Raw genomic sequence first — 16,721 nt, forward strand, 5'->3', positions numbered from 1 at the left:
TGTATCACACCTCCAGTATTTCTAGTTCTTAGTGTGCGCTTGCTCATCTTGCTATCAGTGTTACGATGTACACAGAGAGATAGGAAAGTTGGACGCTAGTAGGCAAGAGAATCGAGAGAAAGCAATCGTTGTCATAGCCGGCATTTCTTGCAGACGTCCACACATGAGCCTGTCAAAACCATTCAAACGATTTAGGGTGGAGGTTGATCGACCAACCAACAACGCGTAAAAGCATAGTGTTGCTAGTTGGGGCGATATTAAGCAAAAGCTATTGCAAAAACTCAGCTGAGCCAAGCGAACCGGTGGGCAACGTATTTCGTACATTCACACATGATCATTGGCGGGTTTATTGTGGTAGCAACCTGATGGGCAACGGTGAATTACACCTCGGTACAACACCATCGGAGGCTCTGCCAGACGATGACGACAGTACAAGCGTTCGGCAGCAAAGCAATGGAAGGAAGTTGAGTTGCATCGTTCAGGGGCATCGCATGGTTAACGGAGCTCTTTAATCGGTTCCAAACGGCTGATCGTCGAACAACAAAACGGCTCCGCAATGAAGGGATTTGGCGGGAATGCTGAGGTGCGATTTATGCTTTCAAACTTCAACAAAGCCACCCTTTCCCTGGAGCGCATCCGAACGCATACTTCCGGAGCCGGATTTTGAGGTGCGGCTTATGACATCACACAGATATCGCGAGATTGTGAAAGGTCGCGCAAAGGTCGTCCGGTGGCTGGAACATGTGGAGACGGTGGATAACCTTAATATCTGAGTACATGAGGACAATATCAAATGTGCGAACAGCCGTCGTTTGAATGTGTCTGAGGGACATTTCCGTAAACTTGAGTTGGAAATAAAATTATTTGTCTTGTTAAATCACTTTATGCTTTGATAAGGAGAAGCAAAGATGAGTGATTGCTGAAGCGTGTTTTCTTGCTTTAGACATTTATTTAGCTTTATAAAAAGGCCTATTGAATTTATGTCTTGTGTGATTGTTTTAATCTCTAAACTCTAAAACACTCTCTCCTACAACAAGCTACAAATAAGCAAAGAAGAAAATTAAATTATCTTCCATTATATTAAACTCTAATTCTCATTACTTTTCACCCACTACTAAAATCACCATGATCAATCACAAATCGATTTCAGCGTAAATATATACAACAGAGCATCTTATAACCTTTCAAGCATTCGACTGGAGTTCGGGAGAAAATTGGTTCTCCATCAGTAACCCTACAAACCGATGAAGATCGAAAGTGAAAGGTCGCCCAATTTCCAGCATGAAGCATAAGAAAATACACCAAATCCACACCAAAACCCAAATCACGCACACTCACATTTCGAAAAGGTAGGCACGTGAAGCGGCATTGAAACTGAAAATAAGAAAATGCATAACTAATGAGGTACGGGACACTTTTGCCAATATCTTCTCATCTTATAAAACGGTGGGAAAAGTTCGTGCCCAGCCCGTTGAATAGATGGTAGATGGGGACTTCGAGATGAATGTGGGAGAATTTTCATCTTCATTCTATTGTGTGTTACTCTCGATTTTCACAACGGTTTCATAAAGATGTACAGCTGCGTAGGCACGTTGTGCGCTGTTCTATTGAAGGTCGTTCCATCTCGTTGCCTGCCATTCTACCGTCTATATCGTTAGGGATGGTGTAAGTTAAATGGGTTAAAATTCATTTACTCTCAAGCTTCAACGAGAACGGAAACGTTGAGGGAATTGCAGGGGATTTACGTAATGTATCTGTGTCCGTTACATCATTCCGTAAAGTTCCATTCTCTTACCTTTGGAGCTCTACGTCCAGCTCTACGTCACATAAATACTTCACAGAAAGAATTGTATAATAAACGGAAAAACAAGAAAAATCATCTTGGGGGGTCCACAATTCGCAATTCCAACATTTACTTTGCCATTCGCTCATTCTCTACTGCTCTTTCTATCAAGTTGCAAGGACGAAGAGCTAAGATGTATCATATTATTATGTTTACACGGTAATAGAATAAACATCAAACCATCGTTAGCGATTGAAATGTTACAATCTCACGATCACTCACTCGTCGCCGGATTGCGTACATTGCGTTTTATTGATTATTCCTTTTTACAGACTCTGCCATGTTTCCTTGTTGAGCTAGTTTTTATTATCATTTTGAAGATTTTATACAAACCGAGGTTTGGTAACAAGAAGAAAATCACTATATAATATAATATGTTCAAAGCTGCTTTAACAAACCTTATATAACTCTTACAATAGAATATGCTATATAAAAGCTATCTGTTGGCCAGAAGCGAGGAAAATGATTTGTAGATTTATTGAAATAGCAAAACAAGTGACTAGAGGTGTTCATTTTGTGATAACTCGTACCAGTCACTACCCATAGTCAAGGTGATAATGAGCTGATTAGATGCCGGTAGCTGTTTGCAGCGAATGTAACAGCAAGAAGCTTTCAAAATATTTAGCTTTTATACAAGTTTTGAGCAAAAATATGGGAAGAAAACAAACGAGGGCTTCCTTCTTTTTGTGCCATCTGAAAGTGGTTCACATTATTCCCATCGATCTTGCCCCCTCCTATCAGCTATCCGAGGTTTGCATCTAACGAACCCTGGAAGTCGGTGAGATAGTGAGATCAAGGGTACGTCTTGGTTGAGTTTCGCCGTGCATTATCTTTTCGACCGGTAGGGACACTTTATCGCCCGAACATAACTGAACGAGAAAGTCAATATTTTGTTTTACATTTTTTCCACAGCAATTCGTTCAATACCTGAACATTCGAGTATTTCGATCAACCGAATGGCAATATTGGTACGGTTGGGACTCTCGCGTAGGTAGCAAAATATTTATGTTTGGCAAACACACAGAAAGTCCCAACGAAACCCGATCACGAACTTGAACCATTTTCACAGACACACCCTTAACTGATGTGAAAAGGGGGCCTATACCATACTACACCAAATACTTACACACGGTACCAACTTCAGCTGACATGTGCTCATCAAGTCTGTTTAACGATCGATTGTTTTCGTTCGTATAAACATGTATAAAACGATAGTTGGCAATGTGAAACAGTGTAGTGGAAATTGGCAGAATTCTGGTCAGAATAGTAAAAGAGTCCACGCGTTCGACTGACAATGGTTGACAGTGGATGCGCGCCATTAACGCAATTAACGTGTAGTACCATGCCGTCAACGTAGCGCAAAACAAAACAAGGCCATCTCTAAACCTATTCATCACGAAACATCCAACGAAGAACTAACTTCCAGCAGGGTGTGTCCATCAGATCAGCGGTGAGTAGATAACATAAAACCTAATCGTACAACACGCAAAGAAGCGTTTGTTGAATTATGGCAGAATTACAGATATGGTGCACACCGGCAGCTCAGCCCTCGTAAGCAACCTGATATTAAACCAAAGCAGTATATCAAATTATAGAAAAAATCATTGGGTGACTCGCGCGAAAAGACATTGAGAAACGGAAGGCCGTCCCGCTATCAGAAATTTTATATTGACAACGCCCTTCAACGTCTTTTAATTGTTGGTCGATATTGAGGAAAGGGTAAAGCACAACAAGTTTTGCACGAAGTTCCACTAAGTACTTCCAACGATTCATTCAATTCTCTGAGGTTGTTTTACTGTAAAGTTTCTTATGATAAGTAATTTTTTTATGATAAAACAAACAAACAACGATTATGGAACTGGAAGACAAGCTACGGTATGCAAATTTAAGAACTGATTTAATGATATCTGTAAACAAATAAATATATTTGATAAACAAAAAATGTTTCAATAATGTTGTACAGGCAAATGAGTTTGACAAGCCTGCGTATCATATTAAATGCTGCAGTGACTTTTCAGTGTACACTGACTCATCTCTATTAAAGCATGGTACGTGAATGTTGAGTCTGACATTCCGGATGCGCATGTTTGAGTCGTTTTCTTTTCTTTATGATTTCTAAAATCTTTTCTCCCCCTGACTTGGGTGTTTCGGTGGTTAACAAACGAAGGGCAACGTCTTGCGACAGACACCATAATATATTAATCCTTCAACACATCCTTTCGCCACAAACCAATGCTGTACGAAATGCTTCTTGTTCACTGCGAGACGGATGTTCATACATGAAACAAAACAAAAAACTCCATCCTCAACAACCATGTTACGGTGGTCGAAAAAAAACCAAAAAATGTAAAGAAATACAGCTTGATGTTTTCTCTGCCACCTTCTTCTCTGCCGCTTGGTTATAGGAATCCTTAAACCACATGAATGTGCTTTTTTTGGGGGCGATTCAACATGTTTCATTTAGCGATGCCGCTGCAACTATCAAATGACGAATGTTCTTCACACCAACGTTAAGCAGCGTCTTTTCAACGGTCTAACAAGGGGCAGAGAGCGACCAAACGATGACAGTTTTCACTTTCATGGCACCATAACTGCGCCGTGATCGTTCGACCCAATATCAAGGAGGTTAAAATTACTTTACACATACACCAACGAAACGCGATGACAAGTGGAAAGGTTGAGCAGAAGACACAGTGATACAAATTCGGGTTCTAAATGACTGCTGAATGGGACAAGGAATGCAAGATGATCTAGCGTGCTGTCAGCAGAATATTTTCTGTGCGTTGTACGATGAGAGAATAATAATGATCATTAATTAAATCAAGGTTGTTACATACTATAAAGTTGCAAAATATATTAGGAACGTCGGGACAAAGTTTTATTATTTTTTATATCTTTAAAAAGGCAACTTCTAACGGCAGCAATATCCAATCTTATCAGTACATGACCATCTGCATTTTAGCTCATCATATTTGCCGAGAGCATAAATGCTTTTCCTCTTCTTTTTTGTTAGCTAAAGTCGGCGCCGGTCGTCCGGAAACGACCGGAAACATTTCATTCTGGACGTGCACAAAATGAACTCGTTTCTGGCAAAAATTACTTCCCGCCGTTTGGGACCAGACAAAGACCGCACGAACAGGGGAAACAACAACTGGCCCAAAAAGCCGTCCCAAAACCCGGACAAATTGGAAAAATGCGGCACGATATAATCAATACATCATTTCATAATGCACCCAGAGCCCGAACCCAGCGCATCCACTTTCCTAGTGGGGTGTGTTGTGGTGGGTATGTACAATTCGCGATCACATAACGATCAACAGCAGCTCGATCGTGATTGTTTCGTTAGATCATGGCTTTCGCTCTCCTTTCATCATCTCGGGCAGTGCCATCGGTTCGAGGCGCGATTCAGTTTTTTCTCCTGATTTTGAAGCTAATTTCTCAACGCGTTTGTTTTGATGGAAATTTGTGAACAACACATTATGGCGTTTAATAATACGTCAAACATTATATGAACGATAAAAAAATCATTTGCGTGTAAAAGGCAAAATGAAGAAGTTTATCGTAGCATTATTCACCTCGATGCTGTTTCGACCTATCAGTTTGGGAATTTCAGAGACAAAACTTACTAAACTCATGAATTTTATCGTAAAATATAAGAAGAATAAAACCGATTTACTACGCCGAATTGAATGTAAATGCACATAAGACGAGCTCATACGGAGTAGAAAACAAACGCGCAACACGTGGTTGCATTTTGAGGAGAGTTCCGGTAGGAAGCACACATGTTGCATGCTTTTCCATACTTTATTTTTCCATTTCCTTGCCACACACCCGGCACAACGGCAGACAGAATGATGCATTCTCTAACGGATTCTGTTTTCATCAGCCTATTATGCAAACACTGATAGTGTGCTTCAGCAGTATCTGCAACAGTTCCAGACCTTATTTCTGCTCTCTGTGCCCAGAGAATGTGAGCCAACCATAGTACCCGAAAAGGAAGTGCAACTATCGGGGAGATCCCGTCTGCTCCGGCGCACATGTGGCTCGGGCGTACCCAAACAGACGCATGATTACGCACGCAGTTGTATGTGGGCAAGTGTGTGGGGAACGTGGATGAGGCCGGTTCCGGTGTCCGGATTTCATGCGTGAACACTGGCTAAGATTGGCCAGCGAGAGTGCATTGACCATTATGGCATCCTTCACCACTAGCGGAACATAAAGCTGCCGGAGGTCTGGCAAACGATTGATAGGAACGGGTCGAGTTGCTCCGTTTTAATGGCATTATCTTATGGTAAGCACAATATGGTGCGTGTTGTTTGCTTTCTTCCTTCAGGTTTTGCTGTACAGATTGGCCGGCAGATGGTAAAATACACAGTAGGCAAATTAAAGAATAATCTTTCGCCGATTCACTTGCACTTGTGCCACGATCGAGTTTTTGAACGATCTGGATTATGAACATTAAATTCGATGGCTACTAATCGATTGGAATTTGTTGATAAATGACTTATGACCAACAACTTGCAGACTAGCACAAAATAAAAATTGTGAAATATTTCAATACCGAGCGAAAAGAGTGAGAAGTAGCTCACTTCGTACATAGGGCACGATCCGCTCCTACGCAAAAGCTGATTAAATGTTCGCCGACAATTATTGAATTAAAAAGTCCAACCCATCCCCACAGAAAAGAAAGACATGAAATTGTTTTTTTTTCTGTTTTTCACCCAAGAGTGTATGTAGTGAAAACAAATGGGGTCGAAAAGTATATAAACTGGTTCCCGATTAAATCAATTGAGCCTTAAAGTGACGATCCTCTCTCTCTCCTGATCGTACAACTGCATTTCTTGACCAGCCAGCAACCCTTACCGAGCGACAGTGTAAAGTGGCTGACATGGCGAAATTTGATGATGATTGTAAACATTCTGATTCCAAAACTCACTACCACACACAGACATACAATGATTTGTGGGTAGAGCAACTCTTTTTAATTAAAAGAACCACGCCAACATTCCCGTTTTTTGGATTCATGCATCAAAACCGAATTCGTTTGCCATTTTATGCAGAGAATTTCATTTCGTTTCCAAACTTCCATCCCAAGTTCCTTTCTGCTACAGCAAGCGTACGTGTGCGTATTCCCTTTGTTACACTCTATCTTATCTTGTGTTTATCAGTGGTCAGAAAGATTTTCGAACGTTATCGGACGAAGGAATAAATCGATTTGTGAGTGTTTGCGGACAAAACAGAAGGTATTTTTCATGGAAGATAAGGAAACATTATACACCCCATTCCGTGTAAAGGGTTATTTTATGTCTTTTTGCAATATACAGTGTTTTGGTTCAAGGCGATACCAATACTATGGTAGCGATTTAATCAATACCAGAATTAATCAAGCACTACCAGACACGAGCCGTTGGTTGAGTTGTATTGGCGACAGGCGACACAAGACAGGATTCGTACAAAATCCTATCCGAAGCTGGTATACGCAATATTGGTAAATACAGACGGTCCCCCGAGTTACGACCCCCTCGAGATACGACGTTTCGCCGATACGACGATTTTGATCTTGACAGTTGAGAGTTGTTATTTTGCTCAAATTGTCAGTTTTTTTTAATTTTCACCGGCAACCGTTAAAAAATCATGATCTTCACTGAATATAAAAATTGAATTGTTGGAATAAACTGATACGTTCTCGATAAATATTTGAAGGAAATATTGAATAGATATTGGAAAGATGAATTAATATACTATTCAAAACGATTTCTAGATTACTTTTTCCTCTAGAATATTTAAATAAAGCTTTCGACTCTCTACGTATGGTTATAAACGATGTATTCTCGATTTACGACGATTTCGCCTTACGCCTTGCTTCGGGTTCTTTTTTCGGTCCCAAATACAGTCGTAACTCGGGGGACGCCTTTAGTTAAAAAGTCTAAAAAATGACAAATTTAACAAATTCCATTTGCTGACACTTTTGCTTCTCGAGAAGGTCATCGCATAAAGCCATCAATGAAAAGGGGGGAAAAATAATTGTAAAAAGTCAAAATAATTGCAAATGCTGCTAAAAGTGCCAATTATACGAAGAGGAGGAATTCTCTTGCTGGAAAAAAATAAGAAGTCTATCACGGACCCCCTTTGTATTAAGGTCAGCCACTGATGGTGTGATGACGATGGTGAAATGGAACAACGATGGTCGGCAGCAAAAAAAAAACCGATGGATGGATGATTCGTGTTACTTTTCCACATTTCAAGTTCATCACTGATTCATCAAATGTTCAAACCCGAGTAAGCCATCGGTTCCGTGATGCGGTATAGGGTCATACCCCGGGGATTGATGGATGAAATGTTTTGCTTTGCCGGCACGGCAAGTCCTTCAAACGTGTGTTTGTTCGGTTCGGCGATGCTCTCCCGCCGAGTGAAACAACCATCTTTTATGAGGCCCAGATCTTTAGAAGTGCATGCTGCCTCCGGTTGACGATTGCCTTTCGATTTCAATGCAGTTGCATGCAGCATCGTGTGGGAATGGGAGCTTTTCCTTTTCTCGACCCGATGCATTTGTGCGCTTGGGACGACGACCTTCTCGCAGCGTTATTGCATAGCATGATTGCACGCAGCAACATAGAAACGGGTCAGCGGGTGAACAATTCAGCGGTTAATCATGAAGGTATAAGCTGCAAAAACTTAACTCCTTTTCGTCCGAGCACATTCAGGGCAGTTGGGTAGTTGGGGTTGGGAAAATGCGTTATGCGAAATTGTCCACTTTATGCTACAATACACTGTTGTGGATAAAGTATATGACGCACAAATTGGGGCATTTGTTAAAAGTGCATTGTGTTGACACGTGAGAAATGTAACAAAATTGTATAAAATTAATCTAAAAGTTACCCAAAAATAAAACACCATATTCCAATAAAATAGTTTTGTTTAATCGAACATTTTGTCGATCCCGAAGCGATCAAAAACAAAACTTCTTTTTTGGTGGTTGCTATGGAGACACAAAAAAACAAAACTTCCCCTTTTCTTGCATCAGTCCAACCGGTTGTTACTATGGTATTGAATGTTTGTGAAGGTGAATATTTGTTGGCAAAAGTTCCAAGTCCGTCCATACCCATCAGGTGCACTTTGACTGCAATTATGTTTTATTTTTTTATCAAAACATTGCGCCAGTTAGCATTAATGTTGGTCACATTTCACTCGCCGTATATGATTCATAACTCGCGACTTGTGATTTCTTCTTCGTACGCGAGTTACTAAAGCGCAGAAAAGAAAGTAAATAATGAGTCACAAAGTTTTGCAACTGATCGACAGGGCACCAAATGGACACACAGTCGGATTTAACCTCATTTACGACGAAAAGAAAGGGAATGCTTTGATGTTGATGATTAACATTTTTTTGTTGTCTTTGTCAGACATCGGCAAGAGTCGAGAAGTTTCAACATACAAATTTTACTCCAGTACCTTTGATAGGGATGATGGTTCAAAGCAACCATGATCGTACGCCGCCGACTAAACCAAGAAACCAAGAAGGGTCACTGGCAGGTCACGCCAAGAAGCGATCGCGACCAAACTGCTACGGCTAATCAGTCAAGAGTAATGATCTGATGATAGGTTTTTTTTTTAATTTGTGATGATTCGGTTTGTTATTTTAACATTTTTGTTTTGTTATGTTGTTTCCTGTCTGCGTCTTCGGTTTCGGCGATATTTTACAGTGACAAATTCTTTAGCCCGAAACGGTAAACCATTTGATAAGAAAACGTAGGGGAAACGTTGCTCTAGGGTTTTCTTTCATGGAATTTCATCCGATTGAGTTGATGCATTTTTTGCAGCACTGCGAGAGTTTGCCACCTCAAATACGAACGCTTCTTGCAGGGAAGGGATGTAAAAGACAAACAAATTAAAAACGCTTCATCAAACACAATTCGAGAGGAATCTAGAATGTGTCGCTTCATCGGCAGACAACAATCGGCCGAAGTAAGGGAGGCCACATTCGTCACATGGAGATGGTTGAAAACGACGACTAAGAATGATTATGTGAGGCTGTGTGCCGATATATGTGGGAGAGAGCACAGAGTGCTGTGGAATGTTGTAATAATTCAATTAAACTTGACATTTCATCGCCCCGTGCGCGTGTATCGCTCATTTCGTCTGGGACAGGGTCTTTGGTGGTCCGTTTCGTTTTAGAAGAAAAATTTATGTACCGAGAATGGTAATAAACTTTAGTGACATGAGTCGTGCAGTTTGTCTAGCATATTATTAACGCCATCGGCCAAGACGGGTTTTCCTAACCGGATTGGGGTTTTGTATAGTATTTTAAATTAAAAATGGCACAAAGATTAATCCTTTGGCTAGGTGGATTTTTTTGTTATTTTTGTAAATAACACCTAAATCCAATAAATACTTATTATCAACGTAAATAGTGTGTCTTTAATTGAGTTTCTCTACCAAAAGTCGAACAAATGCCAAAAAAAGATCCTTGAAAAAACAAACGAACACAGCAAGACGAAACATACCCAATAAGACCACACGAGCAACAAAACACTTTGGAATAATTCCGCCTGCAACCAGCTGGATGGCCGGTTCCCAGCCGTAGGGATTTAAACATTTAAAGACGATAGAAAATACCACAAAAAAAGGAAAAAGGCGCAATAGGTGGGAAAAAGGACCTAACTGCAATTATCGGCGAGTTTCTCATGCGTTTGTCTTCGTCCACTTCGGGAAAGGACGAGCGGGAAAAAGCCGGGAAGAAAGAGGAATGTGAAAAATTAGAATTTTTCCTCAGAGCATATGAGTTTCTCACGGGATTTTTGTTCAAAATCTTGATATTTTTGACCCTGCGGAAAAAAATGTTTTTATTCTGTTCTGTTCAAAATTTGTTTTTATAACATTATGTTGCTTTCGTCCGTTAAATCACCGATTTCTTGTAACGTGTGTCCACGAGCAGCATAGAATATACGCATGCATTGCCTTTGTTTACAAACAAAAGCGTTTCAGACCGGATGAAGCTCCCGATTTGTCGAAGGAATTTACTATCTTCAGCAACAGTCAGTGGGTGAAAACAAAACAAGAAAAAAAATCGTACAATCGGTACGATACCGAGTCACAACCCCTTTGCGCATCCCTTGCTATATTCTTGGGCATGGGGCAAACAGGGAGGAAGAAAAAAACCTGTTCTACGTGATGGCACTTGAACGTCGCCTGCTTCGTTGACGGTGCTGCTGCTGCTAGTGGTTGTGAAGTCGATCGCGCGCGCACGCACATAGTAACGCGATTCGACGGCGGTGGTTGCGCTGCTTGTTCGTGCGCGATACCTTCGAATGGATGATAGGAAGATAGGGTGGAGAGTATCTGCGATTTGCGCGCTTGCAAAAGCAGTACATTAAAAAACACATACGTAAACGCGTAGTTATTGCACCTTCTGGCTATTAATTGTGCAGGTACAATAGATTTCGGACGGACGGATGCTGATCCATCCAGCAATCAGTACATTACATAAAAACGACCACCAACACCATCCACCAAGTGCTGCAGCACGCTCGGAGGATAAACGCAATTGCGATGGCAACAATTAGCGAACCCAGGGTAGCCTACTACCACTACCACTCACAACAGTTCGATGAAGAAACATGAAATCATCAGCACGCGACTACTATGAGTAAGACAATTTGCTTCCAATCGTGCGCTCGAGAACGTTCGAAGCAAAGATCAATCCGAAAAGGGCTATCGATCGATTATTCTTTTTGATTCGTTTGATCTGTTCAGCATCATTAAAGCATCTTCCTTTCGTTAACGTACGATTCATAACTGTTTTCACAATTTAACATCAAGATCGAGAAGGAAAATTAGGATTGTCCCAGCAACTTTTGTTACGTTTAGTGCCTTCTTTAGGGTATTGTGGTTTTATTTATCATACTTTTATTCTCCGTTTACTCCGGTGCTTTATTTAACGTGCTTTTTCTTTTCCTTTTGCTCGTCTTCGATTGAGATGTTTATGTTTTCTCCCATCGCTTTTCCACTTTTAATTTAACGTACGAAACATTGACTTTGCAGAATATTTCCCTCCATTCGGTTCTTTCCGGTCATTATTTAGTGCTTGCTGTTGCTACTATACTTTGTTTATTATTCAATGCCATCGCCCTTTTCGCGACCAGGGACCCTTCCCTGTTGCCTTATGCAGTGAACAATGCTGGCTGGCTGGACTATACCACAAGTGGGTGTGTTTATGTTTGCGTTTCTCATATTGTAGCATGCAAAAGGGAAACAATCGGAAACCATCGAGTTATGGTTTTTTACCCCCATTTTTTCTGGTTTATCGGGGGAATTCATTATTCAAAACACTTGTACTGTTTGTACTTACCGACAGCGAGAAAAACAGACGGAACTCGACTCCAGACCGTCATCCTGATATGGGTAGTGATAGTGATTCTGGTTAACAGCCCTTGCCGAAGGGTAACACTACTTTTATCAGTATTATTTTTTAACCTTTTGTTGTCACACTTCACTCTGCATGCTTTTGAATGCTCATCTCGCACTTATTTGCGTATTTTCATTGCTTTACATCTAAATGCGCTTCCCACTTTGTTGCACTTTTATTTGCTTATATACTTTTTTCTTCTAATAACTTTGCTCATTCTATGCAAAACATTCGGAGCATAATTCGGTAAAATGCAAACTTGCAAACATACGCACACACTCACAAATACACACCTACACAATTATTATTCACACCACTGCACGAAACAATAGCACAACTGCAGCACATTAGTTGAATAGTGTAGTACAGGCTCTTTCATCATTGCATCCACATTAGTTTATACACTCGTTGATCGTACATTAGCGGGCGATATAAAAATGCAAAAAAACAACCGGGCCTCCCGCAGCATAACTCTGGGGGAGGAACTTACGGACACAGAGGACACACACCCGCTCGCGACGAACTGACAATTGCTTTTGACGTTGCTTTGCGTTTCCTTCGGCTTGGATTCCCGTTTGACAGCGCAAAGCAGCTACCCAATAAACAAATTGTATCTCACGTTGTGAGCGTTTCTGAGTTACCTTTCTCATGCTCATGCTCAGCTGGTCTAAAGCGATCCATCTTTCGCGATCAAACTTTTGACGAAATTTTGCAACACTTATACATAATTGGTTGGTAGTATGAGTTGTAATAATGATCTTATTTTAAATTTTTTTTACATTTTATCGATAAGCACTTAGAGCAGATAAGAGGAATATAAGTTACCATTTCCAGAGCAGATCTCACAATCTCACTTGCTCTCAGGGCAAGGCATAAAATTGAGTTACAAACTGTCGCTAGGGTACTGGCCTGTATCGTGGTTGTCAAAATTATTGTTGCAAATCCACGCATCCTTGAAAGAGAATTAGAAAATTCAGAGAAAATCCCCAAGTTCTAGTTCAAGCATACTTTCGTGTTACAATTTTCATTGTACCCAATTTATTGTAGTGCTTCTGGTGGCGAAAAGTGTGAAATATAGACGCGCAGAAGCATTCGTAAACCAATTTGCGGTGTAAACATGTCGGATAGTCAGGAAACGGTCCCGGAAGGATGGGAAAAGCGTACCAGCCGTTCCACAGGTTTGCGGATCCGAACGAAAAGAACAATTAAGAGCAAACAAACTTAACCACGTATTGTTCTCTTGCAGGGATGACTTATTATCTTAATGTGTACACCAAAGAATCCCAGTGGGACCCTCCTACTGCACCCGCGGAACCGGCTAATACTAACGTAAGTGTGCGTGGTGTGGTGTGCAGTCCCAGATCGCGGGTTGTAATGGATTCCTGTTCATCTTTTCCTGCAGGAACCACACGAGGTGCAGTGTGCACATCTGCTCGTAAAACATAACAAATCCCGGCGGCCAAGCTCGTGGCGAGAGGAAAACATCACGCGTGACAAGGAAGAAGCAATCGAAATTCTTGAATCATACCGCAAAAAAATTCAATCCAACGAATCCACGCTACAGGAGTTGGCACAGCGATACTCGGACTGCAGCTCGGCCAAACGCGGTGGCGATTTGGGCATGTTTAAGCGAGGCATGATGCAGAAACCCTTCGAAGATGCTGCGTTTGCGCTGAAAGTGGGTGATATGTCCGATATTGTCGACACGGATTCGGGCGTTCATTTGATACTTCGGTTAAAATAGACAGCTAATCTGGTATGGTATTGTTCCATGCGCTCGGGCGACATGAAAAGTTGGAAGGAACAAAGCATAAAAACACAATAACAAGCGAACATCTTTTCATTTCGTATCCATTTATATAAGTATTTACTTTTCCGTTTATATCATGCACATCCTGCTGGGCATCGTGTACTTTCCATGCTACAACTTCAGTTTCTCCGCCAACAGTTTAGCGCCAGTGTGTTTCTGGGCTTTTAGTTCCTGCTTGAGTGGCACGAGCTTTTTTCTCAACATTTGCTGCACTTCCTCGGTGGAATTTTCGAAAACTAGCAACAATAAGAACGAAGTGCGATTCTGGGTAATCCACGTTGACGTTTGCTCCACGGTCAGTTCCTCTACGATCGCTAGCCCAAACTGTGAGACGTCTTCACCGGCAAGCTGTCGCTTTTCCTGATCTTGCTTGATCATTTTCTTCAGCGCAATGTGTAGGCCTGCATGCTCGGTGCCGTTAATCAACGGATTAGCGGCCAGTTGCTTCTCTCGGGATGCTGCCTGTGGAGCAATAACAAAACAAAACCACAATACGTAAATGTAAGAACATGCCAAACGGTCGTCCTGTGTGCCATGCGACACAGGACTTTTACATTATGCCAGTATCGAACCAGAAAAGCAATAAAATCAACCCGAAACTTACTTTCTCCTCCTCAAATGGGCTTTTTTTGATTTTCTTTATCTTTCGCTCTGTTCCCGCCGTTGCCGGTTTAACGTTTTCTTTTGGCTTTTTGTCTGCCTCTAACGAAAGAATTGACCCATCAAGATTGATTTCATTCTCGTGCACTTTCCAATCGGGGTCGCATACCACCTTTGCTAGGGCACGATGCAGACGGGCTAATTCTTCTCCTTGGACTACAAGATAGAAATGGTGCTTCATTAAATATGTGTCACATTTTACTCATTCGGATCAATGCATCAACTTACGGTTTTTCAGTATAGCCGAAGTCAACAGGGCTGTGTGACCACCACGCAACCAAAAGGTAGGATTGCTTTCCAGCTTCGTGCAGAAGCTGTCCTTGGCTGCAGCCAACACCTCTTTGCGGCGTATTTCCTTGTCCTTCTTGCTGTGCTCTAGGTATCCGTTCAACAGCTCGATTTGGCTCGGGTGTAGCAAATCCTTGTCTTCCGGAGAGAACATCCAACCGACTACCTTCCGGCCCCATTCACCGCTTCCAACAATCGTTTCTATCTGTTCCATTATGGGATTGATCACCTGCTTGCCCAGTGTAACCGTATCATCGTAGCAGTTCAGTATGCACATAATCAACCGGTGACCATGCTCGTGTATTGACAGCTTTTCGATGTACGGCTTCATGGCTTTTAGTGCGGCTCGACGATCTTTCACGACCGAGTGCAGGAAGCAGTAAATCGCTGCACCAGTGCCGTCCCGTGTGCTTGAAATGGACGCCAACAGTGGCAGATACAGTTCGATCACTTCCGATCGTTCCGTGCTGCCTGCTTCTTCCAGAAATTCCGCCAGCAGTGCATGCAGCAAACTATTGTCCGTGAGCTTCTTGTTTGCCGCCTGCAGTAAATGTGCTTTCACTGTTGATACCACATTCGTCTTCATATATGTGTTCGATTTCCAGCAGTCCTTCATCGTTTGCACGGTACGATCCTTGTCCAGCTTGAACAGTTCAGAGTAGAAGGGTTGACGCATGAAGCTACGCTGCTCGTTTGTTGCGTACTCATTGTACGCCGTGTCTACGATCGCGCTGGAAAACGTGTGATTAACCAGCTTCAGAACGTCCTTAATGATGGCGTTTACGACACGGGCCCATAGCGGCTTCGAACCGTTCTTGAACAAGCTGCTAACACAATGGTGACCATACTTTGACGTAGCCAGATCGACCAAGGTAGGCATTAGACTGGTTGCGATTTGATCCCGTATCTCTTCCGATGCATTCTTGATCATGCACTGGATGACGCGTGCGGTATCGTGCGAGGTGGCTATCTTCGCGTAAGCGTTCTGCTGGCCCAGAAGTTCGTGGAGCTTTTGCACAAGTTCCTCCTTGTTTTCGGCCGTCTTACGTTTCAACTTTTCGTAAATTTTCTTTGCACTCACGCTGAGCTCGTACAGTTCCTTCGATTTGTTCTGTCGACGCTGCTGCCGAAGCTCCTTCTGCTTTGCCTTCAATCCATTCCAGTACTCCTTTTTCGATTCTGGCGTATTTGCAACGAATGGTTTTTTCTCAACCTTCTCGCCCGGCTTTTCAGCGATAGTTTTCTTCTGAAATTTCCCTTTAGGTTTGCTCAAACTCGGCTTTACCACACTGTCCTTCTTCAGTGTTTTCGCTTTCGGTTTGTCCACCGGTTTGCTGACGACGTTTTTCTTAACTTTTTTGACCGGTTTGTCCGATCCGGAAACGGATGTACCGTTTTCGGACGCAGATACAGATCGTTTCTTTGTTTGAATCATAATTCTACACTAGTATTCTCGAGTTAAATTCCCTTTTTACAAATAAATGCGGTTTCTAGCGGTTGTAATCAACAAAAACACGTTTTCTTGTGCTGCACTGCACGATGACAGCGCATTGGCATGCCACCGTGCCGAACTGTCAGCTTTAGATACGGTTTTAGATCAGTTTCGCACAACGATAAACAATTGAAAAAAAAATGTTTTGAACCATTCTTCTTTTGAAAATATCGCTCAAAATTAAAACAAAGCATTTTATAACAATACTTAAAGTTTTAAAAAA

The 16,721-nt window shown here is 41.8% G+C and overlaps 3 protein-coding genes across 10 annotated transcripts in view; 1 reads left to right on the forward strand and 2 right to left on the reverse strand.

Moving 5' to 3' along the window:
• The window catches only part of LOC125774778 (dedicator of cytokinesis protein 1), a 32,807-nt gene extending 20,000 nt beyond the window's left edge, over nucleotides 1–12,807 (reverse strand). For 6 of the 8 annotated variants that reach the window (XR_007421120.1, XM_049444991.1, XM_049444990.1 and 3 more), the window contains exon 1: nucleotides 12,192–12,806. Coding sequence is in view for 5 of the 8 variants with exons in the window: in XM_049444991.1 (XP_049300948.1) it covers nucleotides 12,192–12,234 (43 nt within the window). In the remaining 3 variants the exon portion in view is untranslated. Of the gene's footprint in view, nucleotides 1–12,191 lie in introns of all 8 variants that reach the window. The other 2 variants (XR_007421119.1, XR_007421118.1) reach the window with 1 other exon arrangement.
• Nucleotides 12,808–13,122: 315 nt separating this feature from the next.
• On the forward strand, nucleotides 13,123–14,076 carry LOC125774811 (putative peptidyl-prolyl cis-trans isomerase dodo). Its single transcript, XM_049445052.1, has 3 exons — nucleotides 13,123–13,426; nucleotides 13,495–13,577; nucleotides 13,651–14,076. The coding sequence occupies exons 1-3, from the start codon at nucleotides 13,366–13,368 to the stop codon at nucleotides 13,990–13,992; spliced, it is 486 nt and encodes a 161-aa protein (XP_049301009.1). The 5' UTR covers nucleotides 13,123–13,365; the 3' UTR covers nucleotides 13,993–14,076.
• Nucleotides 14,077–14,085: 9 nt separating this feature from the next.
• Nucleotides 14,086–16,568, reverse strand: LOC125774788 (protein penguin). Its single transcript, XM_049445021.1, has 3 exons — nucleotides 14,947–16,568; nucleotides 14,663–14,874; nucleotides 14,086–14,520 (listed from the first exon to the last, which is right to left on the reverse strand). The coding sequence occupies exons 1-3, from the start codon at nucleotides 16,439–16,441 to the stop codon at nucleotides 14,170–14,172; spliced, it is 2,058 nt and encodes a 685-aa protein (XP_049300978.1). The 5' UTR covers nucleotides 16,442–16,568; the 3' UTR covers nucleotides 14,086–14,169.
• Between the last annotated feature and the right edge of the window lie 153 nt (nucleotides 16,569–16,721).

This window comes from Anopheles funestus, chromosome 2RL (assembly GCF_943734845.2).
Source record: "Anopheles funestus chromosome 2RL, idAnoFuneDA-416_04, whole genome shotgun sequence".
Lineage (NCBI taxonomy): Eukaryota > Metazoa > Arthropoda > Insecta > Diptera > Culicidae > Anopheles > Anopheles funestus.

Excerpts from the sequence above, each read along its gene's own strand:
- LOC125774811 (XM_049445052.1), top strand. The coding sequence starts at position 13,366 with ATGTCGGATAGTCAGGAAACGGTCCCGGAAGGATGGGAAAAGCGTACC. Across the intron at positions 13,427-13,494 it reads GCGTACCAGCCGTTCCACAG|GGATGACTTATTATCTTAAT; the intron begins GTTTGCGGATCC and ends GTTCTCTTGCAG. Across the intron at positions 13,578-13,650 it reads CGGAACCGGCTAATACTAAC|GAACCACACGAGGTGCAGTG; the intron begins GTAAGTGTGCGT and ends CTTTTCCTGCAG.
- LOC125774788 (XM_049445021.1), bottom strand. The coding sequence starts at position 16,441 with ATGATTCAAACAAAGAAACGATCTGTATCTGCGTCCGAAAACGGTACA. Across the intron at positions 14,875-14,946 it reads TTCGGCTATACTGAAAAACC|TCCAAGGAGAAGAATTAGCC; the intron begins GTAAGTTGATGC and ends TCTATCTTGTAG. Across the intron at positions 14,521-14,662 it reads GCCCATTTGAGGAGGAGAAA|GCAGCATCCCGAGAGAAGCA; the intron begins GTAAGTTTCGGG and ends ATTGCTCCACAG.